Below are 26,979 nucleotides of genomic sequence, written 5' to 3' on the forward strand. Positions count from 1 at the left end.
ATTTTCCAAAGTACTCATTTTGTCTCCCCGACACACATCTTTTTCTTCCCACACTTCTCTCCTGCTTTTTTTCATATTAATAACTATGATTATAAAGTCCATTCAGAAACAAGACACTTTTGAGAGTCTACTATTTGTCCCACCTTTTTGTTAAACATCTGTTTTGTGTAGCTGCAGTTTTTGCACTCTTGTTTATATTTGCGTGACAGTTTTGGAGGGAGAACATTCCTCTGTTCTTACAAACAAAATTGTACTTCGTTCAGACAGGCTGCACATATTTAACTTCTCAGAAAATAAATTTTAAGGAGATGCTGAGGAATGCGGTCATTATAGATGATGGTGAGAGGCAAGCAGAACTGGTGTGAGAAGGCTGGGTGTGAGGAAGTAGAGAGGGCTGTCAGGGAAGGGGTGGAAAACAGCGCCAGCTCAACAATTCAGATTAGGATTCAAAATGCCACAGATGTGATTGCATAATAAGCTGTTGAGCATCCTGGTAAATGCTGCTTTCAGCATGTCCTTATTTATTGTATTGTCTTGTGTTCTCCGAGCATAGAAAGGTTCAAGTTGGAGGGTGTGATGCTAACACCAGGCGCAGTTCCCTGGATGGGAAGCAGCACCTATGGTAGGGAAGGCAGAAAGAGCAGCAGCCTGGTGTTCCAATCCAGTTGCTAGGATACCATGGAGACCCTCCATCGCTAGGCAGACAGAAAAAAAAAAGTGTCCATATGCCTTATAACCTGCAAACAGCAACAATAGAAACATCGTCTGCCTTCACTACCCTTTCCCAACTCGTCAGTGAAATAACAAGTGGCAGGGCCATGGAAATGTGGCCCGGGAGAGCCAGGAAGCTGGTCATTTCTATTCTCAGGCAATCTCCAGAGCTACTCTCTTTAAGAGCTTCTCAGTGTTTTCATTATAAGCCCCATTTTTAGGGGCACACAACTTGACTATGCTTCAAAACACCCTAATAGTTTAGTAATCTGGTCTCATACATTTTTATAAAGGCTTCCATGACTTCAATTTTGCTGCATAGACTGCAATGTCAAATTAACGATTAAACTTAAATTGGAAAGTCTATTAGAATTTCAATGTTAAGTTGGAATTTAACTCCTCCACAAAAACAAGAAAGATGAATTGCAAAAACCAACTTCAGGTTCAATCTGCATCTATGCCCCATTTGCCTAGGTATGTGAGGAATGTGCAGGGCTAGTCTGTGGCATAAAATTAGATTATTTTCAATGGGAACATTTTGAAGGAAGTGAAAATGGAACTTGTTTTCTTTCAGAGTGGAACTCAGTTTCTTTAAGAGTTTTGATCATCTGCTGCTTGGTTAAGTTAAATACTCTTATACTCTTACCTAGTAGAGATACTGATAGCTATTATCAAGACTGCTGGTGGGAGGTGGAGGAATGTACAGACATTCTGAGATTCAGAGCTTTACTAATGGGTAACAATCAATCCTCAGTGTAAAGCATGTACATGTGTGAGCGTGAGCACACACACACACGATTCAATTATTTTAAAAATAAAGCAGAAATGCCCTGTCACTTACTTTATAAAATAGAAACTAAGGTTCTCATTTTTACTGGCCTAAACTTGCTTTTACTCAATTCCCACATGGTTATTCTGGCACAGCCACTAGTCACTGTCATTCCCCAGATGGACACTCTGCCTTCCTTTGCTGTCTTGTCCCTTTAATGATGGTGCTCATCCCCACCCCATTCGTCTCATCCCATCCCACTCACCCAATCATGGCCATGCTTCAAATACTTACTTTAAATACTTCCAGTTCCACAAGAGTTTCTGATACCATAAAATTAAATGGGGTCAATTATATTTTGCCAGCTGTCTTAGGTATCTGCTCTGTGACTTCCTCCACTTTCTAGAATATTTACTTTTGCACTGTTGTTAACTTCTTCTAGAACCTATATATCTCTTATCTCTAATGCATGACAATAGTTTGCACATGGCAGACATCACCTGAAAGTATTAAACTGAGGTGTGGGACACATTTGGGCCTTAATCACTACCCTTGAAGAAATCTGTTTTAATATTATGCCATCTATGATTACACTAGAATTCTAAAATTCTCTCAACTTCCCACAGAATTTAACATACAGCATTTAGGAAGATTGTATTTCTCTTGAGACTAGTGTCAGGGTTTCAAAGACCATATAAGATCTTGTTAAATTTGCTTCCTTCCTAAAAATAAAAAAAAATATTTTTTAATTCTCAGCTTTTCCAAAGTACTTCAAATCAAAAAGTGAAACATTACAGCATGTCATCATTCTCTGAAATTCAGCTATCTCTCCTTTTAAAAGCAACAGCTTAACAAAAATACAGAGGCAGTAACAACTTTTGAAAGGAACTCAAGTCTATATAGCCCAACAGAAATGACATAAAACTCTGTGAGTGACAGCAAAAGGGAAAAGATTTGAGAATATTTATAACAGGTAAAGGGTTTAGATCAAAATACCAAAGACTGAATGTTCTAACTGATTAGAGAGTCAATTTTCAGTAATGAAAAATCCTGAAATAAAATGACTTTAAAAGTCCTTAAGAACCATTCTATATACATAACCAACAGGTTATCTGACCTCATAAAATGGATATGTTCATATATTTTTCATTTTTAAGGGTTTGCTCAATTTATTTCAAAGCATATAGTCTAATAGTTTCACATTCTCAAGTCATTATTTGATAGCAGTGGAATATAATTCTAATTTACTACATCAATTCTTTGATTTACATTCATAAGAGAAAAAGGGCTTAAGGACTATTTTCATACAGGCAAGAAAGAGACAGACAAAAGCATCCCTCTGTGCCGGCGCCCCCCACCCTGACCCGCACCACCACCATAGGAGCAGGGGGAGTGTCCTAGCTCTGTGTTGGAGTCTGTCAGCACATTCACCCTAATTCCTAGCTTAAAGGGAAAAGTCCAAACCAGAAATATTAACATGATTTAAGGTAACAAATTAATTTACATTTTATACTATTTTTCAAATGGTCAAAAACTACTAAGAAGCAGGATCCTCAGAGAGCAACTTCAGTAAGCAAAAAGTAAATAAAAATACTTATATATATCAGATAATTGAGCAGAGCATTAACTGGGCAGGTACCTACATCTAATGGAAGGAGACTAGAAAACCAACATGAGCGTGAATTTGAAATCAATTTAAGGCTATTTAGTTTCATTTTAACTTGAACTCAAAATAATCTATGTGTAGCAAAGAAAGATGGCTAAGTTGCACTAAAGATGAGATACAAAGAAATAAACACTTGTTGCCAGTAAGGCTATATAATCAAATTATTTATAGTGAAATTCAAATAAGTCTTCAGCCTGGCAAGTTTTCATAGTTCTTTGTGGCACTATCTTTCACAATCATCCCAATGGCACAAGTCATAATCATTTTGCATATGATATACTTCTCTTCCTCTTAAGAAAGGTACACTTTACCACTCAAGCCAATTTTATTCTAGTTTTCTTTATGTAAGTGTGAAAAAAGAACAGATGTTTTTCCAAAACTGTTTAAGCTTGGGAGACATTCTATCATTTTCTTCAATATAATCCTTTAGAATCGCCAAAACCATCATGGTGATACCTTAACAGCTGACTTCTCTAAAGCCCAAGTTATTAAATAAATATCAGAATGCACAGCATTGTTCCATAGATGTTTATTAAAACAGAATGTTGTGAATTATTTGCCACCCTGATTTCATTTTCCATTTTCCGTGAACTTTTAAAAAAACCTAAGCATTCTAAACATGTCAAGCACCAAGAGACTTCTAAAACTTACCACATTCTACAGCACATACCCTACTGCCTAAATTCCTGTAGATCTTCTCTGATAGAATATTAAACTGGAGTTATCAGCTGGCTTGATTACGCTTCATTATAAAAGCTATTAAAATGGTCTTTTTATAAAAGTGGGGTTTGCTCTGTGTTGCTCCAAAGTCCTGCAGATACTAAAATGAGATCCTACGGATTGCTTAAAGATGCACAGGGCTGTCTTTGAGTTATTTTTTCATTATGCAAAACTTGGCCCAGGAGACATGGCCATGTACCTAGTTAGCTAAAACTGGCAAGCATGTCAGGACTGCAAATTAATTTACCAGAGAAACTTGAACTGGATGCAGATCACTCTAGTTTCTAAGGCAGATCTAAGTCTACTGAACCATTAGGGCAACTTGATACAGTCAGAGTCTCAGAAATGTTTATCCTCCCTGTCTCTTCCCCATACTCTCACAGAATACAAACTCCTCCTTACACTATACCTGCATTAGGAACAGCAAATTATCTACGGAAACCAATAAGTACTACTATAGGTTTTCATAAGTGTAATTAGTGCCTACTCAGGACCTCCTAGAAATCCAATATACATAAGTGGAGACAAGTATTTGCTCTTTCTTCTTACATTAATTCCTTGTGTTTATGAAGTGAAGAATCCTAAGGGACTTTGTATTATTATGTAACACGTGTCATCCAGCCAATGGGATGTCGTTAGGATAGTAGCAAAACCTCTCATTTATCAATTATGTATATTAACGAGACATACCATTCATTTGGGTGCTCTCCCTTGTTCTCTATTACTTTTATGTTTCTGTCACTTTACTCTCCATAAGGGCTCTGAGTTGAATGGTGTATCACAAGCTTCATTCAGTTTTCCTACCCAAGTCATGAAGTCCACTGACATCAGAACTACATTGTTCTCTAAAATGCTAGAACACTACCAGAGTGGTTGCATCAGAAGCCAGGAGTAAGGCAAACAATGTGTCCACATTGTCAGTAAAGAGAAGTGTACTTCTCTATGTTTGACTCTGGAAACATGCAACCCTTCTGGAAGACTGAAGTGCCCCCATTAGTATTATGTAAATTCCTTAAGGGAAATAAGCAATATTCTCCCTCGGATGTTATGAAAATATATATATATATTTTTAAAAAGCAACAGACTAGGCTTCCATTTGTGGATTGTAAATGTCATCCCATTCAGGAAATCAAAAAATCTTTCCTTTTATACGCATATTTGCTTATTTTTGACACTTTGATGATGACAGAGCATCAGGTTTGAAGGGTACCAGCGTGAATTGCCAGCATGTGGAGAAATCCGGGCGAGCCACAAAAGCAGAGAAAGTAAGGGTGATGACAGACGCATTTCATTTCAAGTCTGATGAGCCTGCATTTAGGATTTTCCGGCTGGGCAGGTTTGTCAGGGCATTTGGAAGACGGAGCTTTTAATTCCTCTTCACACACACGCACACACACTCACACAGCCGGACACACACCTGGGGCGCGTTCAAACTCTACAGTAGTGGCATATATGAATGTATATGCACATTTAAAAAAAATAGCTTGACATCTGACAAAGACACGAAGGCAACGTAGGTGCAGTGAGTCTGGCTCTGAGAAGCGTGCACAGCCCCGCAAGTAGTGCCCGTGAAAACGAAACATTTCTGAGGATGAGGACAGACATGGCAAGCGGGAGGGGCGGGGGCCGACAGACAATACAGAGACCCGCAGCTCCCCACCGACAGGGTGCCGCACGGACCCGGCGCGTAACCCCTGCTTACTGTGGGCTCTTGGGGTAGAAGGGCAGGGTCACATGGCTGAGATCCTGGATGTCGAAGGCAGTGGGCTCGGCGGAGATCGCCTGCCGCTTGGTGCGCGGCTCGCCCTGCAAGGTGCTCGCGCTCTGTTTCTGCGCCTGCTGGGTGGCCGGCCGGATCACCGAGCGGTACTTATCCAGCTCGTTCTGTAGCTTCTGGATCAGTTCGTCCTTCTGATCCAACTCCAGCTCCAGCTCGTCGATGAGAGCATCCCGCTGCCTCAGCTCCTCGATCTTCTCCTGGAGCGCGTACTGCAAATCCCGCAGGGTGCCCATGCTCCTCCGGGGTGCCGGGGGCTCCTTCCTGCCGCTGCTCCGCGTCTTGGGGCTTGCTCCCCTCTCGGATCAACTTTCCCCAAAGTCGCCGCTGCCTCCCGAGTGCAAAAGCTTCCTACTTGAGACCAAAGCCTGTCCTGGCTTCTGAGCATGCCCAGTTCACCGGCTCCAGCCACCGAGTTTCCAGTGCAGATTCCACTTCTCCGGGCTGACTGGGGAGGCTGAGTGCGGGGATGAGCAAAACAGCAGGTCCAACCCGGGATTAGACCTGAAATGCGGTGGGCGCCGCTGCTCCGGGGGGACAAGCCGGGAGGCGCGGCGGCAGGGCAGCTGGAGAAGGGGACTCGGATGGGGGCTCGGAGGCAGCGGCGGGGCTGCCTGGGTCACTCGCGCCGGGTGCGGGAGGAAACCGGTGGTGCGTGTGGGGAGCCTGATAAACCTCTGGGGCGCGCCGGGGGGTGTGCAGGCGGAGCGAGGGGGGGGAAGGGCTGGGAGGACCCCGCGCGAACTGGGGAGGCGTCAGCCCGCTCCAGACCACGCCAGTCTCCAGGACGCTGGGCTACAGTCCTGGAGACGTACGAGGGCAGAGCGCACTCTGCATCCGGAAAGCTCTGAGTTCTGGAGGTATTTTGACCGCCAGCCTCACCAAGAAAGGCTCCTGAACGGCGTGGCTGAGCCTCTCCCTTTCTCCCACGCCACTGTTCCAAGGGGAGCACCTCACACAGGTGGCTAACGCTAGAAAAGAAACTTGCCTCCCAGGTGAGAGCGAGTCCGTGCATGGGAGGAATTCCCCCTTAACATCCAGGTGCCTTTGGGGAAGGGGCACAGAGGATGGGGGGAGCTTCTTTCCCCTAATTGTTCTCATCTTCTGCCAGCTCCTGCCAGTTACTTCCCTTTCCGCCCCTTCCAAACTCGGATTAAGAAGCTCTTCTCAAGGCAAACGCAAAACAGGTTTGGCCCCCAGAAGGCCCGATTCCCCGCTATCCCTCCCACTTGTGCTGTGTCTGCATAATAGATTGTGGATGGGCCTGGCTTCTTCTATTTGCTTAATTTGGGGTGAGAAGGGGGTGGGGTGGGAAAAAACCATCTCTGAGCTCCAAAAACTTCATCCTAAAATGGAACCATACCTTTAAAAATATTACTTTTCTCACAACCAAGCTGTTAGGTCTGCACCCTTCCACTTGAATGGCAAGACGCAAACTCTGTAGAGGAGGGAAAAATCTTAAAGTGAATGGGGAGCCTAGATGGGCTGCAGTACATTTTAATTATATCACCCTCCTCTACGCATCCCACCCCCATCTCTGCCCACTTAATATTTCCTAAAATAATGGCAATTAGGTAGCACCTTTTTTCCATAGTTCTTACAGCACCAGAATATGTTTATAATCTCTAAATATTTACTTAATACTTACCTAAATTCCTATATTTAGCTAAATCTTCACTAACTCATTCAATTTTATGGCATCTTCATTAGCAGCCCTCTAATTACTATTCTTGGGCACTCAGTGTTATAAATCTCAATAGTTTCTAGCCCTTCCTTAAAACTAAAAATAGATAGAAATTAGATTAAAACTGAATGGAACTAAACATCAAGGGCACATAGATCAGTCTCAAAAAGAAACTTGCTCACTTTTACTTTCAAATACACAACTTCTATCTGAGCTAAGAGAAAAAAAAAACTAGCCAATGGCACAGTAACAAGTGTATTTGTTTGCAATAATTAGAGGTGTAAATAACAAAGCAAATGCAATCCTAAACATTCTTTTACAGATTATGGTCTAATTCTTTTAGTACCAAAGACATAAGGCATTTAATTTTTCTACTTTCCAACATGGACATTTTGGGAAGTGCATTTATTTCAGGATGTAATATATAAAGTGGAAAGTTACCAAAACATTTTCATTCATAAACAACAAAACATGAGTATCTACAAATACTGACATCAGTAAATAATAGTTCTGAATTATTGTTTTAATTAAAACTAAACCAAACAGAAGGACTGTGGCTTTGTATAACTGACTCTATTCTAAAAGAGCTTTTGTGACATTTTCCTTTTCCCAGGCAAAAAGCCAAATTCTTATCTTCCTTAGCCTATGGGAATTCTTTAACTCCATGGGAAAATGTTTAAAACTAAATGACTTTTTCCTATAGATAGGGGTCCATGAAGCCAAGATTTTATGTCTAAAAATATACCAGAAGCAACATATAGAGGATATCATTAGAAAACTGCTAAGCAGGGTTATGTTTAAGGTCCATCGGAGGCTTAAATGGGGTTACTTAATGTCTTAAGCAGCACAAAGTAGCGAAGAGTCTTCTTCACTTGTAGAAAGCTGGCCTACATTTACAAAGGGAAGTAGAAACTGAAGCATTTTTTCCAAAAAATAAGAAAACAGCACTACAACCATAAAATATTCAAATATTTTGAACAAAGATGTTTTTCCTCTGAGTTATGTAAATATTTTTCATTATTTAAGCCACCATATCTACATGCAACTATAGGATATATCCATGTTACATTTTCATTTCAAATGGAATTCTTGTAACACAAAATATATTCATTCCATGATGATTCTCATAATGAGTCAAGAACCTATTCTAATAAATGCAAAGTAAGAAAATGGCCAAGAAAATATGGCTATTATGACTGATTGACCCTTCTAAAAGCATTTGAAGTATAAGGATTTGGTTATTTTAGCCTATATTATGAAAAAAATGGTTTTAATTTTCCCTTAAATACTTCGTAATTGTGTATGCAAAATCCAGAATTCTAGGCTTTTCTCTTTCTTTCTTGAAGTCAAAATAAACATTTTAAGTAAGTTTTTCGGTGATATTCTTGACTGGCTGTTTAGGTCTGAGGGACCTGGTTTTCCATCTCAACCTTTTAATGATTGCAATAGTTTTTTAAACATCTAGACATTGTATTTGGTAAATGCTGGATACAAATTTTATGTGAAATATCAAGGACTTGGTGTTACAGATAAACAGACAAATTTTACTATGCATTTCAAAGTAAACTTAATTGCCTAAGTTACAAGATCAAAGGTCAGGCACAAGTCTACTTTCTGCTCATTAGGAAATGGCTACCACAAATCTGAACCTGAGTGGGGTGGAATGGCATATACTGAGCTTTCCGGTTGCCTATTTGGGATGAGGTCTTGATGTTAAACCCTAAAAAAACAGAACAGTGTAAGTTTCAAGGAACTGAGTTTATACTCTAGAATTCCATAGTCAACTTACAACCTACTTTTTCAGCTCTGTCGTAGTCCTAACAGACATACTGATGCTTTTCAGTTCTGCACCCAGACCTCAGGTGTGAGAACAAATACCATGCTTTCTTCCTTAATGGAATCTAAAGTGATTTAATGAGACATTCAACAGTACAGCCTTATCTTAATACTGGCTATTAAAAAAATAAAGTCTTTAGAATTTATCCTGCTTCACTTAAAAAATAAGGAGCCTCAAAAACACTGTGATGATTGTGTCATCCAATCATCCATTCCACTCATGCTGCAGTTCCTGGAAGAGTCCTAAGTTTGAAATTTTTTTCTGCTACTTCATGTGCATATATCTCGAACAGCAAAAAACAAAAATAGCATAGCTGAGCTTTGCAGGTGATGGAGAAAATTGCTAGAAGCACCCCTAATAATTTAGATATGAGGGCTACTGTTACTGGTAGACATAAACTGCCTTACTCTAAATTGCTAATGTTAGTCAAGATCACAATAAAAATAACTAACTTCCTTAAACTCTTAATGCGTGACAGGCACTGTTAATGTAACTCCACAAGATGGACAGTATTATTCTTTCTATTTATATTTGACAAAATGGAGGCACAGAATCACCCACCTAATAAATGGCAAAGCCTAGATTCAAATCCAGACCATTTGATGCCGAGCTCAACCCCTTACCTGCTGCCTCTCATTGCCTCTGTAGGACTTGCAAGGGTTATTAATGTCTTGGTTCTGTATCCAGAGAGATGAGAGTATCCTTAACATTAACTAGCCTTACTTTGGGGTTGAGCTGGTGGAAAGAGGAGAATTTGGAAAATCCTGAAAGAGCAGGAAGATGACTTTTTTTTAAGTACCTTCTGCCAAAACTGTCTTCACCTTAGCACCATTTCATCCCAGTGTAGAGTGAACAACTTATACCCTTTTGTCTAGAATTGTCCAGTTTTAATACTAAAATTGGCCGGGACTGTCCTGGATTTAAAACTAAAGTCCTAGATAACCCTTGCTCTGGGCAAACCAGGGTTGGTCACCCTGTTTAGTTCAGAACTGTTGAGTCTCTCAGTTTTATAAATATTTTCAAATTTAGCTTTCAAAGTTACCAATAAAAAATTAAAACTAAGGAAGATCTGTAATGATTTCTTTTTACCTTACACACATTACAAACCCACTTATGAATTTGTGTGCATGAATGTTTTAGGAAAGCAATCACCCTATTTCAGTGCATTGTTAAACACCACAGGATTGTCTTTGAACTGTAAATGGAAATGAGTCAGGCAATAGAATTTTAATTACACTGTGATATATTAGACAAGGATTCAAGGTTCTCTATTTAGTTTATTGCTTTTATAAAAACCTAGAATTTAGTCCTATGAACTAAGTACAACAATTCAAGGACTTGCTATTCAATTAACTCCTATAGAATTAGATTATTCTTATGATTGTGTTTGGTGAGTAGATTTGGCCATTAGGAGTGCATATTTTAAATGGATATAGGTAAAAATTCTAATGGTTTGGCTGTTTGGAAGTCATACTACTGGGATTGATAAGTTCTGCAAGGAAAAGAAAAAAATAACAAACCATTCATGATGAAAAACTTACTGCAAAGATTTGGAAGTAATAGTGCAGTGTACCGTAATTGCTAATGTGCTTAGAGTTTAATACCGAATTAGTGTTATGTCCAATATTAGTTGAAATAAATTCTTATATCCCACAGCTAAAGTGATGGTAAGTTATTATTGGGTCTCAGTCTAAACTAGTGCTCATGAAAATCCATGCACTATCTACCAAAAAGAACATTTCTTTGTACTCTTTAATAAGCTACCATTTCCAAAGAATAGAAGAAATAGAAGGGTTTTAAGAAAGGTATTATGTTTTCTGTATGTTTTTTCATGAATGGAAAATTTTTAAATGCATAAAATGGAATTTTAAGTGGTTTATTCACAAAATATTACTTCACTACATTTTGAGTCCATTGAAAATATACATCAGTATGCAACATCGTAAGATTTCCTATATCAGATTAATAAATCAGTTTCTCACTTCCATTTCAGTGACTCTTCTGGTGTATTAAATGCACATAATTTCCTAGGTTAATGCATCAGTATTTTCCACAAAATATTCAAAGTATTTGCAAAAGTAATTTTGCATTTGAAAATTTGGTATCATGGGGCTTATAGTAAAATAGCTCTGGAGTCAATGATTTTCTGTTGTTGCTTTTATTAAATAGTATTTAACAGCTGATATAACTTGGACAGTTTCTGTCCACATATTTTGTACTCAAAGTTGAGAGCAAAAACTACAACAACATTTTTCTAGTGAACTTACTAAATTTAGCAAAATAGGAAAATGCTGAAGATGTAAGAAAGACAATAAAAGAGTATTCTGGATGAACTGGATTTTTATCAGTAAGCAAAAGGAATAGATTAGGCAAAAGAAAGATGGCAAGATTTTGTTCATACTGTGAGAATATCAGAGATTTGGAGGAGGGGAAGTTGCAGGCAAAAAGACAGTAGGGAAATTCATGAAGATCTTCACTCTCACTAACTTGATAGACAATTAAATATCACCTCACTTCAACTTAAAAAAAACGCTTGATGTTGATGGACATATAGAAATCTACCTCTAATGATGTGTAAATGAAGCAATAGGCTGATAAAATAAAAGGGTATCATTCTAGGATCAAAATATGCTGCCTAATGTTTATAGAAGCATTTCCTTTGCAACAAAGATAGAGCCCTAGGTTGGAGGGTGCCAGATACATATTTTTTTGCTATGCATTTGTGACCAACTGTAAAATTATTAGTCACCTTGCCCAAAGTGTATTTTCAGAAAACATTAATAATTTCTCCCAAGTCCAGACTGGATTTCTAAAAATTCATTTTTCAAAACAGGCATTTAATCTGGGAGGTAAGAATACTTGAAATATTAGTGGCTCATATTTAACCTTAAAATACATATGTAAAGCCTGGAGAATATAGTCAATGATTCTGTAACATCCTTCTATGTTGACAGATAGTAACTGCAGTAGTTGGGGTGAGGATTTAATAATGTGGGTAACTGCTGAACCACTGTGTTGTATACATGAAACAAATATAAGACTGTATATCAATGATTCTTCAATAAAAAAATACATATGTGCAAATATTTGTTCAATAAATAAGTCACCCAAAGCAACGATATATAAAGTGTCATATAGTTTTAATGCCCCACATAAGTAAATAGAAAATAATGATTTTTATACTTTTTTGGTATTGGGCAGAATATTGAGGTCGGTGTTGAGTCACTCACTGTATTATGTAAGAATGTTTTTACTCAAAGATCAGAGTTAACTTAAGGAGTTGTTATGGAAAATGTGTCTAATGTTCTCAATAGAATATAGTACAGCCAAAATCTAACCATCTATCTTTCTTAGAAAAGCATCTATGCTGAATACCCATTTTAAGTGGAAAAAATGACAGGGAAATTCTCCAAACGTTTATTGGTGGAATGTGAAAAGCAATTGGTACTGTTAGGAACATCGAGATCTTAGTGAAAATTGCTATTTTCACTTTGCAGTTGCTGTTGGTCAGACCCTCTATCAGTACACAGTAAGTAACCTTCTCTCAGCAGGCACACAACTGAAACACACCTAATGCATCAGCATGTGCACATGCACTCCATTATTTAATAGAGTCACTTAATACCACTCTCATGGGCTTTCCCAAAATACAGAGAAGTAAAAGACGGAGCACATTTACCATGGTTTGACAATGCACCCTTCCCCACCCACTGAAACACATTTTTTAAAAGTGTGTTTTTAAAAGCATGATGGGGTTCTGGTATCCTTTCATTTGGCATTTGATTTTCACTGCACACAGAAGTCTGATTTAGTTCACGAGAAGATCCTGCCTCATATCTCTTAGTAATTGATAGTTGTTAAAGTCAATTCACAACACTTTAATTTGCAGCAAAGAACAAAATATATTAAAAGGTGTTTGAAATGTCTAATTTGTTCTATTATGCCTCTCCTTATACTCAAACCACAAGGAAATTTTATTGTAACTATGGGGATCTATGTTACATGAAGAGGGGGTTTGTGTGTATACGTGCTTGTGTTCTTGCACATGCCTCACAGGCATGCATACACCGTAGGATGAAATTTAAATCACAACCTCCTAATCAACCCTCATTTATGTCAAAGTAAAGGTGGGCACATAAGGTGGACACATCCCAAATCTTTCACATCCCACCTTATTTGACAAAAATCTACATGAGGAAACAGTAAAGTACCTTGCTTACTTTTTCTCTTTTCAAAAACAGCTTCTCAGGTCTCACATTACAGGGCTTTAAAGCCCTTGAAATACAAAAGACATCATTTTACCAAGATAGAAAAAAATTTGTCTCCAACTCATAGAAATTAAAAGGTAACACGCTAAACCTCACAAAGAACTCTTGGAAATTGAATAGTGACTTTTTTGATTTCCTGAAATCATGTAATTGGTCTTAGAGCATTTGACATTTTTAAGGTAGAAAAACTTTAGAATGTGCCAAAAGGTAACTTTATTTACTTAATATTTTCTAATTGCAAACTCTAAGAAACTTTTGCAAACAAATAGATGGTAAAGATGTATTTCAAAATACACTGAACAGCATTTAAAATTATTAATTACTATTTTCTTTAAAATAATTTTATATTTTAATACTCTATATGTTCTGTTACTCATTCATCTATCTACAAAGCAAAATTTTAATACATGATTTTCATATTCTGGAATCAGGGAATATCCAATTGTGAGAAACTGGAATAATTAATTAAAGAAACACAAGTAACCAAGAAGAAGCATATGGTAACAACAGCTGGTTCAATAAACTCAGTGGTCAATGAATGGCTTTGCTAGCAACCCAGTACTGATACAGAGCTTTTAATCAGCAAAATATATACTACAGTGCAGTGTTCCCTCAAAGTGTAAACTAAAGAATACTACTTCCTTAAAATGAAAACAAAAAAGGGTTTCACAGTCAAAAATGTTTGGGAGACACAGGAAATTTCAGTGAAACAGATTTCTCTCTCATCATTTTTCAGAACTTTTAATTTTCCAATACGTATTAAGAATCTCCAAAATACATATATAATAAATACACACAGTTGACTTAAACAAACTAAGCTTCCTTTTGCCTAATCATTTATAACATGTAATGCTTAAAGATAAATTAGGCAATTTATTAAAAACTATAAGCATCTTCCTCATTTGTGAAATTCCTTATTAGCATCTACATACACAGCAATCAGGGATGAAAAACACAAAGTCCTGGTCCCACCAACAGTACTGCTGACGACCAGTAGCTCTCCTTTAAACCATAACTTACCCAGCCTGTGACCACAGCCAAGGAGCTAGCAGAAAACTATGAATATATGACAAATTTGGTGTTGACAGGAGGGACTAACATCACTATTTGACACAGAATCATATTTCCTCTCTTTAATCTTGGCTGGGTTCAAGGATTACTGCTCAGGATGGGGAAAATGAGAAAATTACAATGGGTCTGAAATCAGGAGAGCAACTGATTAATATTTAACTACCTAAGTGTATTCTGACCTTTTTGTTCTTATAAATCTCCAGGCACCAAGGAATTTCATTTTAACATTTCAGTTGAAATCATTTCCAATGGTGATTCTCTTTCTGTCTGTGAAATCCTTTTTCTAACCTCTTTACCTACCCTATCCTGACCCCACAGCTTCCCAATGACTATTTCCATCTTTTGAGTTGTGAACTCTATGAACTCGGTCTTCAGTTCACCTCTGAAATATCATTTCCACTAATAATCCTTCTGAATTCTCCCCATATTTTCCCTTTATAATTACACATTATTTACAAGGATATTTGCTAAATAGCTATCTTATCCATTAGACTATAAACTCCAAGAAAGCAAGGAACTATTTCTATTTGGTCCACCAACACTGAAACAAGTAGGCCTCCCCGTGTATTTGTTTATTGTATTAAATGAATAAAGGTAGGACTAAATAATAAATTCAGGAAATATGTACTATCTACAACGCACCCAAAAATCAGACAGAAAAAAAGTCCCTGTCTCCCCTTTCTCCATCAAGAGATTCAACCATCAAGCTGAACTAAATATCCAAGGATGCAACATGGAGATGGGCTTCAGAGCTTACGCCCCTCACCTGGGTGTCATTCCAAAATACATTACATCATAAGTCTCAGAAACTTCAGTGTCACTACCCTCAAAGAGAAGCTGTGGTGTATCCCAGCTCTTAATCAGGAAGACTGCAAGTTACACATTTGTCTGCCTTTTAAATAACACTAATTTTCTGTGGGAAATATGTGTGATATCTGCTGCCCTTGCACAAGTAGTTCAAATGTGGGTCTTGCCACTTAAAACAGTCACCTTAGATAAAACCTTTGAAACTAAAATATTACGACCAAAATTATCCTGGAATGCGTGTGTGTGTGTGTGTGTGTGTGCATGCACAGGTATCTGTATAAAGTGAAAACCAACGTCAATATAGTAAATACAGCTTAGAAGTGAATGCAGGTAACGAATTTCTCTATAACACGAAAGCAAAAGGTGACATGAAACAAGTGATAGTGATTTTCCTGAAAACTGATGCCTTAGCTTTCTATAATCCTGCCTGTTCTTTCTGTATGTAATAAATCAAATATATCAGAAACCTAGTTTAAAAATGTGTTTTACTTCTGGGAAAAAAAGCGTAGACTTCATTCTTGGAACAACATATTTGCCTGCTTAAGGCCCATGATAGCTGTGTTTTCTACTTGTCCCTTTGAAATATTTTTTAAAAATAATACTTCTTAACATCCTAACACCTTTTCAAATTACACATAGACAATCTGTAGAGAAAAGATTGCCAGTTGACAGAGGTGGGGGTGAGGAGGTGAGAGAAATAGGTGAACTACTTTTCTTTTTCTTTTATTTTAAATAAACTGAAGAGAAGAAAAAAAAACTACACTGAGACAGTCAACTCTCTTAATGCACTTTTATACCACCATAATCTCAGAGCCTTTCTTACTTTTAGGCTCATAATATATTGTCTTCAAGGTTCAGTGCTCTTTTATATAACACTGGCAGCATCTATAGCATCAACAATTCTGCTATTTCTTTTTTTTTTCTTCACAAGTTCCAGCTACTCTTTCAAAAAGCTGACTGCTTTATTTGAAATAAACCTGTTTTTAATAGTCCTTCTTAATACTTACATCTATTCAAGAACTATTCATGTCATTTGAGATTATTTTGAAAGCAAATGATTCTAATTAAAGTACTTAGAAGTTAACGCCAGAGCTTGAGTCAATACTCGTGCCCTACCTGATCACCTCGTTCACAAAAGCTTTGGAAGTTCACATGGAAACAAAATTTGAAAGCAGATTTATTTCCAAAAATAGTTTTAATTCAGTAACTTAATTCTTAAAGTAAATATACTTCCTTTCCCATCCTCTCTCTTTCCTTTTACTCTTGCTATAAAATATAAGCATAGGTCCTTCAAACAAGGGCCTATCATATGCTTAGTATGACAGTCATCCAACAGTGAAGTGCTAACCTTTGGGTGTTAGCAATCACCTAAATGTTAAATAGCTATTCAATTAAACCAAAAGTCAGGGTTTATACTTTGTTACAGTTTGTTAATTCAAAAAATGAATGTTTCTCAAGTAGATGCTTCCTATAATTTCAAAAAGTCAGCAAGAAGTCTTCCTAAGTTCCTCAAATGCATTGCACTTGAATATAAGTTTTGTGAGAAGGGTAATTTTTGTCAAAATTATAAAAACTGAGGCCCAAACTTATCCTGTGAAAAAAATAAAAAGAGCCCTCGATCTATGGAAGGGAATCCAATCTGGAGCTAAGGATTCAAAGCTTTACACACATATACCCCACAAATCTCTATAAATGAAGTCTTACACTGCAATAGCATAATGCTGCTTCAGCATCTAAATGGAAATCTAAGTTTCCAATTTGCAACTGCCTAAAACTGCTGGATCCTCAATGAAACCTGAGTATTAATAACTGTTTGAATGTTAAGAACCCTGTGAATTGTATCATTTATCTCTAATGATTCTTGGTTATATTTTTTCCTGCTAGGAAATAGGAGTCTCACATTGCAATTATAAGTATGTATAATCATTTTTGAAAGAGTATTTTCCAAGAGGAAAAAATATATGATTAATAGTAATTAAGCTCAATAAAAGAAACATATCTTAGTGAGATATATATATATTCCTATAGAGATTAAAACATTCTTTATTCAGTTAAAAATAATATTTTTTAGAAAATGGTTTCTAATTGCAATTTAAATTTCTCACTTTTTAAAAGTATAAGGTTAGGCAAGTATTACATGATTCTGAAATGTATACTTCTCCTTTACATGTCTTATTTTATTTTAAATACACTTCTGTAAATAGTATATGGCTTCATTCTTCACATTCTTCTCTAAGCTTTAAACACAAATTTCTGGGGCTAAAATACAGAACTAAAGGTACAATTGCACCCTCTGCTGTTCAAATTATCTATTCCATATTGAGCAAAGTACTGTGTTTATTTTAGCATATTCATTATAAAACTAACAGATAAATCATATTGACTTCCTTTTAACATTAATTAGCAGATCTTCAACAAATTACACTGTTAGGATTTCTTTAGTAATACAAATGGAAATTTGACATTTATATAATTAACGGGACTAAATTAGTTTAGAAAATAGTGACTCTTAGCAAGGTACTTAAATGTGAAGTATTCATTAACTTACGGACTGTAAACGGCAATGTTGATCACCTGTCTAACACAAGTTTTACTGAGGAAAAATAATCAAATTATTGAAGCCAATAATGGCATACTCTTCTAAAAGTATATGAAGTTTACCCAATTTTTTTCAAGTTGGAAATTTAACATTAATGTTTTTCTAAAACTGCACTCTGAAGTTCTAAAAAAATGGCTTTAAGATCTCCCTAATACTGTCAAAATGTAAAACACTACTATTATTCAAAATTAATAGCTTATTTGTTCTCTTCTTTTAAGCCTGTCTTTCTTTTTCTAAATTAGACAGGGGGAATATAATCAGTGAGTATGTTCAATATTTTGAAATGGATGATCGTTACGTGAGCATATATATGCATGTCAAAATTAATCAAGTTGCACACTAAAGAGGTTAAATAATTAGACAATAGTTGTTTGACATTTATTCATAAGATTTTCCTATCAATTTCTTCTTCTAGTGAAAAGGGATTAGTTTGTTGCTCACCAACCTTCTGACCAAAAATAAGTACAAAAGTTGGGGAAAAAATATTAAGGCATTGATGAAATTCCTAAGTAGTAAGGAGTCAAAGGGCTAATATCTCAGAGAAAAGCAAGTCCAGAGAGGTAAACCCCAAATTCAGTGTTCTGTTAGGGCATTTACCAGTTACAAAACGCTCCTAAGAAAATAAATAACTGAATATAAATCAGAAACTGAGAGGCTAAAAAATTGAGAAAAGCTTCTACAAGTCTCATGGGGCTGAATGGACAAAAATTGGAGTTAAGGCCCAACCAAAAGCCATGAAGGCTAAATCTTAACTGATAATAATCCAGTACTCATAAAGTACTGAAACCTTGCTCCATTTAATGCAACCATTAAAAAAAAGTTAACTTTTTTCATTGAGAATCATTTCTGAGCATGTCCGGTCTTTAGAGAGCCAGGCCATCTCTTCCCGAAGCTACTTTCCTTGCAATTCCATTCAACACAAACACAATGGCTAGTGCTGACCGGAGAATAAGTGAAAATTACTGAAGAGCTACTGAGGGGTCACTTTATATATACATAATTCCACTCCACCTTTAAAGTCTTCATGACAACTACTGCCCCGCCATACCCATTATTGGCCTAGGCTCCAATTATTTCCTTTTATTCCCCACTAAAGTATTCAAAGTGAGTGAATTCACAGGTGCTGGTTATTTGATGTATGATTTGTTGGCTCCGTTTTCTCATTCCATTTTTTTGAAGAAAGGGCTTTTACTTGACCAAGAGTCAGCCCTTATGTGATACAGAATCAAGAGGAGACATAGGACTTAGGATAACAATGGAATTACCACAAAGACAGGGGATAGGGAGTGAGGAGTAGCAGTTGTAGGTCAGCAAAGGAGTTGGAAGAAGAAAACAGAATTTGCAAATATCACCCTTTGGGGATGTTTAAAAAATTCAAAGTTCTTTTAACTAACTTTTGGTTGTTGCCCTATTCATTTGACCCTGTACTGAAACCAGATCATGCAGATTCTGGCTTCATAAGATCACAATTAATACAATAACCTAAAGAAGTTACAATGGTAACTGAAAGCAATTTAGATTTTTAAATAGAAGAGGAAGACCTTGGTTGCATTTCAAACCAGTCCAAAATGGAGTTGGCCACTCTGATTTCTTCAACCCTGATTTTGCTTGGCAGTTGGGGCAGGAACTACAAAAGTGAAGGACTCCAGGAAGAGCAAACAAAACACCAGCGATGAGCACTGAGGAAGCATCACACGGCTGCACACGGCTTGGGGCATCAAATGGCCCTGCTGAGCTCTTCCTAAACCAGAAAAGGGAACCAATAAATATTCCCCTTTATGTAGCTCTTGGAGGGTATGTATATTACACTCTTCAAACCCAGTTTATAGTCAGAGATACATGGGGAAATTGAGGGAAGGAATCACAAATAATAAGTAATATCAGTAACCATTATGTATGTTATTTTTGTAGTATCTGACATTTATTAAATATTTTTTTTGTATCTTAATACTTATGAGTGTGAAGTACAGTGCTAAGTGCTTTTCATAGATGGTCTGAAGCCTCACAAATTTAAGAAATTGGTAACTTTGTTATTATCCTCATTTTAAAAGTGAGAAAACTGAAAATGATTAACATATAAGTGACTTGTCAAAGGCCATACATCTAGTGAGGACAAGCTGGGCTTCAAACTCAGGGACATTTAACTCCAGAGCCATCATTTTGGTAACTATGCTACAATGCCCCAGCAACTGTGATGATGTTCATGATAATGTAACTTTTATTAATACCTACTTTGCTCACCTGGACAAGCTCATCACCAAAACCCATGCTTTGGCAATACATGTACTGCTCTCTTTTCCAGATTTGACCCCCATGTCGGGTTATAATAATAATCACCATAAGGTAGACTCAGCTTCATTTGTGAAGGCTCGTGAGGCTTCTCCTAGACTTCTGGAGACAACCTCCTTGCAGTAGGACACCTACTTCACAACTTGCATCAACTAATTAAGCTAATCATGTAAGTACATACTACATTATTTATATATAAACTGTATATATACTATATATATATATATATATATACATAATTATATAACTGTGTTATATGTAACTGTATAGTTATCAGCCTCTCTACCAACATTTAAGTTTTTGTCCAAATAAGTATTGAGCTTAGGAAACGTTGGAAAAATAAATCATTTTAAGGAACTTATTTGACATTTTATTGTTCTATAGAATAAAATATTTATCTTTGCTAATTTTATAGCTCTCCTGATGCCTTCTATATAACTGCATTTTAGAAGCAGACAAGGAATGCATTCCCCAAAGCTAGAATTCTCTATGGACTGCTTTTTTTTTTTTTGTCTATGAAAATTTAGTGGAGAAATTAATCCGTGTGTGGTTTAGTACAAGATGAGGCTTAGTTCAAGATGACAGTGTCTCTCAGAACTAGGACTTATTATAAAAAGTTTAAAGCTCAAAGGGGAAAATAAGATATTTCCAACTGGGAAAAAAGGAAACTGTTTTTAGAAATGTCCATTTCATGAATATTCTTCTGCTAAGAAGTGTTTAAACTTAGTTACATCATTTTTAGTGTATTTAGCTTTGGAAACTGTAAGTTGGACTCAGCATAAAAACAGAGTACACCAAAGAGGCAGTTATAAATAACTTCATTTCACCAAGAGGTTGAAGAGGATCAGCTGCCAATATGCAAACCCACAAACCACCAACTTTTCCAAACTTCAATTTCACGACGTCTCAATATATTCAAAAGTGAAAAAAATGACACGAACTACTGAACACCAGCACCACGTTGTGTGGTCCTCCAGGTACAGAACTTAAACTGCTATCTTATACTTATTCTTTCCTATAAATTACTCAATTGTAAGCTAAGAGCTTTAACTTTTTCCTTTTCAAAAAGAAAGATACTTTTTAATGTCACTTCTAAAGATTAAAATCTAGTTTGTCAGTAAATGAAAAAATTGGCATGTAAATACATTGGCAATTATCTGGAGAGAGACTTACTGGGCAGGAGCAGGGGTAAGGATATGCACTTCAGAAGATGGGGATGGTCCAAAACGCCACAGAAATACCATTCCCAGTGACAAAGACAGCTAAAAAGGGCCAACCATACAGATCCCATGTGCCTCCAATTTGCCAGGACAAATCCACTTTCAAAAAGTCTGCCTTATGATCCATGTGCCTCCAAATTTTACTTGGAAAGTATCTCCCAGTGTTACCTAGTATTACATGGGCACAATAATTACTGCTTAGAATTAGGAGGTAGAAGTGGGAGAATGTGGGGAAAGATAAAAATAATTACATTTTAATGATTTTTAAATGATATCTACAAGTTATTTTTACAGGTCATTAAAGCCCTGTAAATCTGATGGTCCAAGACTTTTATCTGCCCACTGTCAGATAAAATGGTTAAAACATTGTGAACAATTAACTGGTGTGGTGATAAACCTCTTCTCACAGGGCAGAACCCCTAAATTGAAAATAGAAATATTGTTGATTAAACATTCAATGATAGAACTGATTTCAGATTAGGAAATGATCTGTAGCAGCCATTTATTCTCCGCCATTTGGGTTGCTACTAATTCTTTACTCTTAAACACAGCTGAATGTTTACCAAATCCAAACCAGTGTGGAGTGTGGAGTAGGAGTTGAGGCTAGGTGAAAACAAAACAAAGGGGCACATGTTGCATTTTAAAATTTTTTCTACCTTCAATATTTTATTTTGGGAACTTCCTTCTGAAAGCTTCTGAGAAAATAAAATGCCAAAAAATAATTTGTGCACATCTGTTTATGTATTCAGGAAAAGAATATTCAAACTGGGCATTAGTCCATGGGAAAGCCTGCATAACATCATCCAACCCACCAAACACACTATTCGTTTATTAATAAAAAATATTCCAGGTTAGATCCTTGCCAAGAGATGTTTTCTTTTCCAAAAAAATAACTTTGACTATATTACATTTGATTTATTCCCATCAGTGCATAAAAGAAATAAAAGAACTATTGTCCAATATTGGTGGTTGGAATGTGTCTGAACTCTGGTGAAAGGAATAAATCTATTCATTAAAATTGTTTTGAGAAATAATTTGTAAAATGCACTGGTTACCTTTTATTTTTATTGTGACATACAATCCATATTTTGTTATAAGCCATTAAAAAATATCCTTCAAATAACCATAATTCAATAAATCCTTTATCTTATTTTTATTAGCAATAGCAACTTGCATTTTAAGTATTGATTTTTGTCAAGGTAGTTTCATACCAATTACTCACATGGAGCTCATTAGGGTTATATTTACAAGTGGTGTTACCATTTTAGACTGATTTCTCTTAGGTCTTGGCAAAGTGCTGGTTTGAGGGTTTATATACGTGTGGGGAAAATGGAAGTTCCTATGGCCAGGATCCTCACCTGACCCTAAACTACTTGATGATGTAATTGGTCTACTACTAGGCTACTGCTTCCACATCCATAGGCAATAAGCTATTATTGACTGCGTCACTATATAAAAGAGATCTGCCCAATGCCCTGGGTGGAGGCAGAGAGGAGGAGGATTACAGACCTGTGGACTGTTGGATGTAGATGTGATTGTAGTGCTCAATCTATCACTGGGAGAATACAGCCAGGAATAAATCTTTTTATCCCAAGAGCATTTCATTGTCATTTCTCGGTCTCACTGAATCCATAGTGAACTTGCCTGGGGATGAAACCCTCAGGCAAGACATATATGGAAACATTAAAAAGCACAGCTTTGCAATGTGAGTTAAACAATGTTTTTTCTTCATGTAAGATATCATGATAACAGGCTAAAGTATTCTGGGGAATTATAAAGGCAGTTGATTTTTAGTTTTTTTAGAATAGAGGATTTTGAACAATGAACCTAACACCCCTTTCCTCCCCAACACACACACACACAAACTATATACACAGTAATTTTTTTTTAAGCAAAGGTCAGTGATAGCTAAACAAGAACATACATATGTGCTAACAGATCTGTTGCAATCATGGGGTCAAGTAAGACTTACTTTGAGATAACAGAAAAGATTTTTGAACAATGGAAACATGATTGACAAGTAGGAAAGTGGTGAATACCTTTAAAATGAAGTCATGGGATTTGTTACTTAGGAGAGAACATGTAGAAGACTATAAACATTTTTACATTTCAGGTTGAAAAACAAATAATAGGTAGAAAAAAAGTGATCACTTTTGATTGGGTGAAACTGGAAAGGCTCTCCCATGACCTGAATTTAATGACAGGTAAGGAAATGGGAAGTTTCCATAAATGGAAGTGACATACTTAATGTGCCCTTTTCTTGCCAATGGATTTCAGCCCCAGACAAGTTCACTATGGATTTAATGAGACCAAAGAAATGACAGTGGAATGTTCTTGGGGTGAAAGGGTTATACCCAACTTCATTCCCACAGTGGCAGGTCAGTCACTACAATCCTGTCCACTCAGAGTGAGTCTGCATGCAGCAAGCTGGTCTCTGTCTGCCTCTGGGCCTCTCTGCCTCTGAAACCATCTCTGTCTCTATCCTCTGGGCTGCGACCACTCCAGTCTTGTCTCTGCTCTCCTGCAGCCATGCCACCATGTAGCCCAGAGCACTGGGTGGAGCTCTTTATATAGAGTCAGTCATGACATATTGCCCACACATGTATAGTGAGCTACCCAGTCAGGGCCAGGTGAGAATCCTGGCCATAGAAACCTTCACTTTATCCACAGCCCTGGTTTTATGAAGCCTACAAAATAGTAGCATGTGTTTTTACCTAGAATACCCATCCATGCCAGGCATATGGGTAGTTTTGAATTGTATTTAATGTCCATAAAGCAAGAATTATATTATTAAAAACAAAATGGCAAATATCTTGAAATGGACAATACACAAAAATCCATAGCAATTATAACCAGTAATTATCTTGTTTATTAGGCACAAAACACTATGAAAGGTGTCACTGAGTAATAAAATGCTTAACAGAGAAGTTAGAGAACTTTTTCTTATGATCACAAGTGGCAGCAGTAGAAACAGACATTTAGTGATTTAGAACTTGAAAGTTAAATAACTAGCACACAACTCTGACCATCTACAAAATTAGTATTTACATTAAAGAAGATATGTTGGAGCCAAATGTAAATAAATGAGCATCATTCTCAGGGAATAGGATAATGAAAAAGAGTGACACAGAAGGAGGAATGATGCTCCAGAATTGTAGACTTACTCAAATATTCTGCATTTAAGATTGAGTTTTTCTCCAGTTGCCTAAAGAATTATGAATTGTGACACCACATATTGTTATTCATATTCAGATGACAGCTATGAGAATTAATTTGTGCAGTTCCTAGGTGAAACTTAGGAAACAGGTAGTTAATAAGGATGCATCGATACCTATACCAAGTCTTCCCTTTTCCAGGCACATGGTGAAATTGCCCTTCCCTATATTCTTAAACTCAGACACAGCCACATGAACTCACTCAACTCAGCCAATAAAAATGAGTGGACCTGTACTGCTTCTGAGCAGCAGCATTTAATGGCCAGTGTGGGACATTGTAGCTTTCTTTCCCTGAAATGACAGTTCTGGAAGCATGCGTGAACACAGAGCCTCTGTCAGCTTTAGTTTATGAGCAATGCACCAGTAAACCCACAATGAGCAGGTGAGCAAAAAATAAATCTTAACTCTTCTAAGCTATTGGGAATTTGGGATTGTCTGTTACTACACCCTAGCCCAGTCTTACTGACTGACATGAAGCAACTTAAAAGCATTGCAAACTTATTTTTTAAAAAACCACTACACCTTCTCCTCTTTTACCTTTATTTTCTTAGCTCCACTATCCCTCGGAAGGTACACACGTAATACTTAAGTAAATTAATTATCACTGTTAGCCACTTGTCTACAAAGTGGAAATTACCACTCACCTTAGGCAAACTGTGCCTTACAAGGATGACTTATGTCTAATTGAATAATCATGTTTTTAGCACCTTGAATAAAAGACTAGTAGATCCCAGCTAACATAAGGAAAGTCCTTTTCCACAGATCCACATGACATTTAATACCTTTGGAGCAGTAGGTATGCTGTAACACTGATTAGGAGCTCAACTCATATGAACGAACATTTATTTAAGACATTTAGATGTTGACAAAGAAGTAACTAGGGAAGAGAGAATAGCCTACAACATGGAGAACAGTGCACATGCCTTGGAGGTGGGGTTGAGGGTACTTTTCAAATTATGATTATAGGCTTTGAGTGACAGATACAACTTTAGAAGGAAGATATAAGCAAGCAAGTATACTATGGGTATTAAAATATATACACATGTAAGGAGGAGCCAATATGGTAGCGTGAGTAGGGCAGCAGAAATCTCCTCCCAAAACCATATATATTTTTGAAAATACAACAAATACAACCATTCCTAAAAGAGAGGCCAGAAGATAAAGTACAATAGTCAGGCTCCATCTACATCTGCGAGAACTCAGCGCCTCATGAAGGGGGTAAGATACAAGCCACTGCCTGGTGGGACCCGAGCACGTCCCCCACCCCAGCTCCCTGACAGGAGGAGAGGCGTAAGAGCGGGGAGGGAGATGAAGCCCAGGACTGCTAAATATTCAGCCCTAGTCATACGCACTGGGAGCGCAGACACACAGTGCATGGTGTGCTGGATATTAAGGAAAATGAACAGTAAAACCTGTGAGTGGGTCCCCACAGCTGGTGCCCCTGGGACAAAAGAAAAGCAAGTGCTTTTTGAAAATCTTAAAGAGACAGGGGCCTCACAACTGGAATGGAAGCATCCCAGGACACTCAGCCCAGCAGTTGGGAATACCAGGGAACATCAGGTGCCCCAGCCCCCTGGGAAGCAAGGCAGCTCTGAAGCCCCTCATGGTGATAAACAGCCTCCCATCCATTGCCCCTCTGGCACAGCCCTGTCACAGAAGGGGCACAGTCTGAGAGCAGTCGTGCCCACAGTGGCTGCCCAGAGCCTCCTCAGCAGCCACCCAGGCCAGACTCAGAGGCCCCGCCGGCATGCGGCAGCCCAGCACAGTCAGAGGAAACTGGGACAGGACACGAAGGGTAGCCGTTCTCACAGGAGAGCACACCCAGTGTGCCTGCCTCTCCCCACGGGGCTCTGGGCTACCCCGAGGGCAGACCCACCTGTGGCGGCTCAGAAAATAAAAGCAGAAGCTGCTCCATGTGTACAGGTAACAGGCACAGGCAGCGGAGAAGGGCAAGGTGAAGGAAAGGATGTTGTTCTCCCAGCTGACACACATGCCAACTGCCTATGACTACCTCTTTTGCCATGAAAAGGCAGAACAATTTGATCCAGTCTAGAATTACCCAGACAACTCCTGAGAGAGAGCCTGGGGAGATAGATTTAACCAATCTTCCTGAAACAGAATTCAAAATAAAGGTCATAACCATGCTGATGGACCTGCAGAGAAATATTCAAGAGCTAAAGGAGCAAGTACAGAGGGAGAATACAGAAATAAAACAATCTCTGGAAGGAATTAAGAGCAGACTGGATGAGGTGCAAGAGGCCGTTCACAGAATAGAGATAAGAGAACAGGAACACAGAGAAGCTGAGGCAGAGAGAGATAAATGGATCTCCAGGAATGAAAGAATAT

At 37.6% G+C, this 26,979-nt stretch overlaps 1 protein-coding gene across 2 annotated transcripts in view; it reads right to left on the reverse strand.

The window, feature by feature from the left end:
* Window positions 1-26,979, reverse strand: part of PRKG1 (protein kinase cGMP-dependent 1) — a 1,271,722-nt gene that overhangs the window by 1,172,052 nt on the left and 72,691 nt on the right. Inside the window, exon 1 of one of the 2 annotated variants that reach the window (XM_037002636.2) lies at window positions 5,569-11,935. The exons of the other annotated variant lie outside the window; for it this stretch is intronic. Coding sequence (XP_036858531.1) covers window positions 5,569-5,879 — 311 coding nt within the window. The 5' untranslated portion in view covers window positions 5,880-11,935. Of the gene's footprint in view, window positions 1-5,568; window positions 11,936-26,979 lie in introns of those variants that run through there. 2 annotated transcript variants of the gene reach the window in all.

Source organism: Manis javanica, chromosome 7 (assembly GCF_040802235.1).
Source record: "Manis javanica isolate MJ-LG chromosome 7, MJ_LKY, whole genome shotgun sequence".
In the NCBI taxonomy this organism is placed as follows: domain Eukaryota; kingdom Metazoa; phylum Chordata; class Mammalia; order Pholidota; family Manidae; genus Manis; species Manis javanica.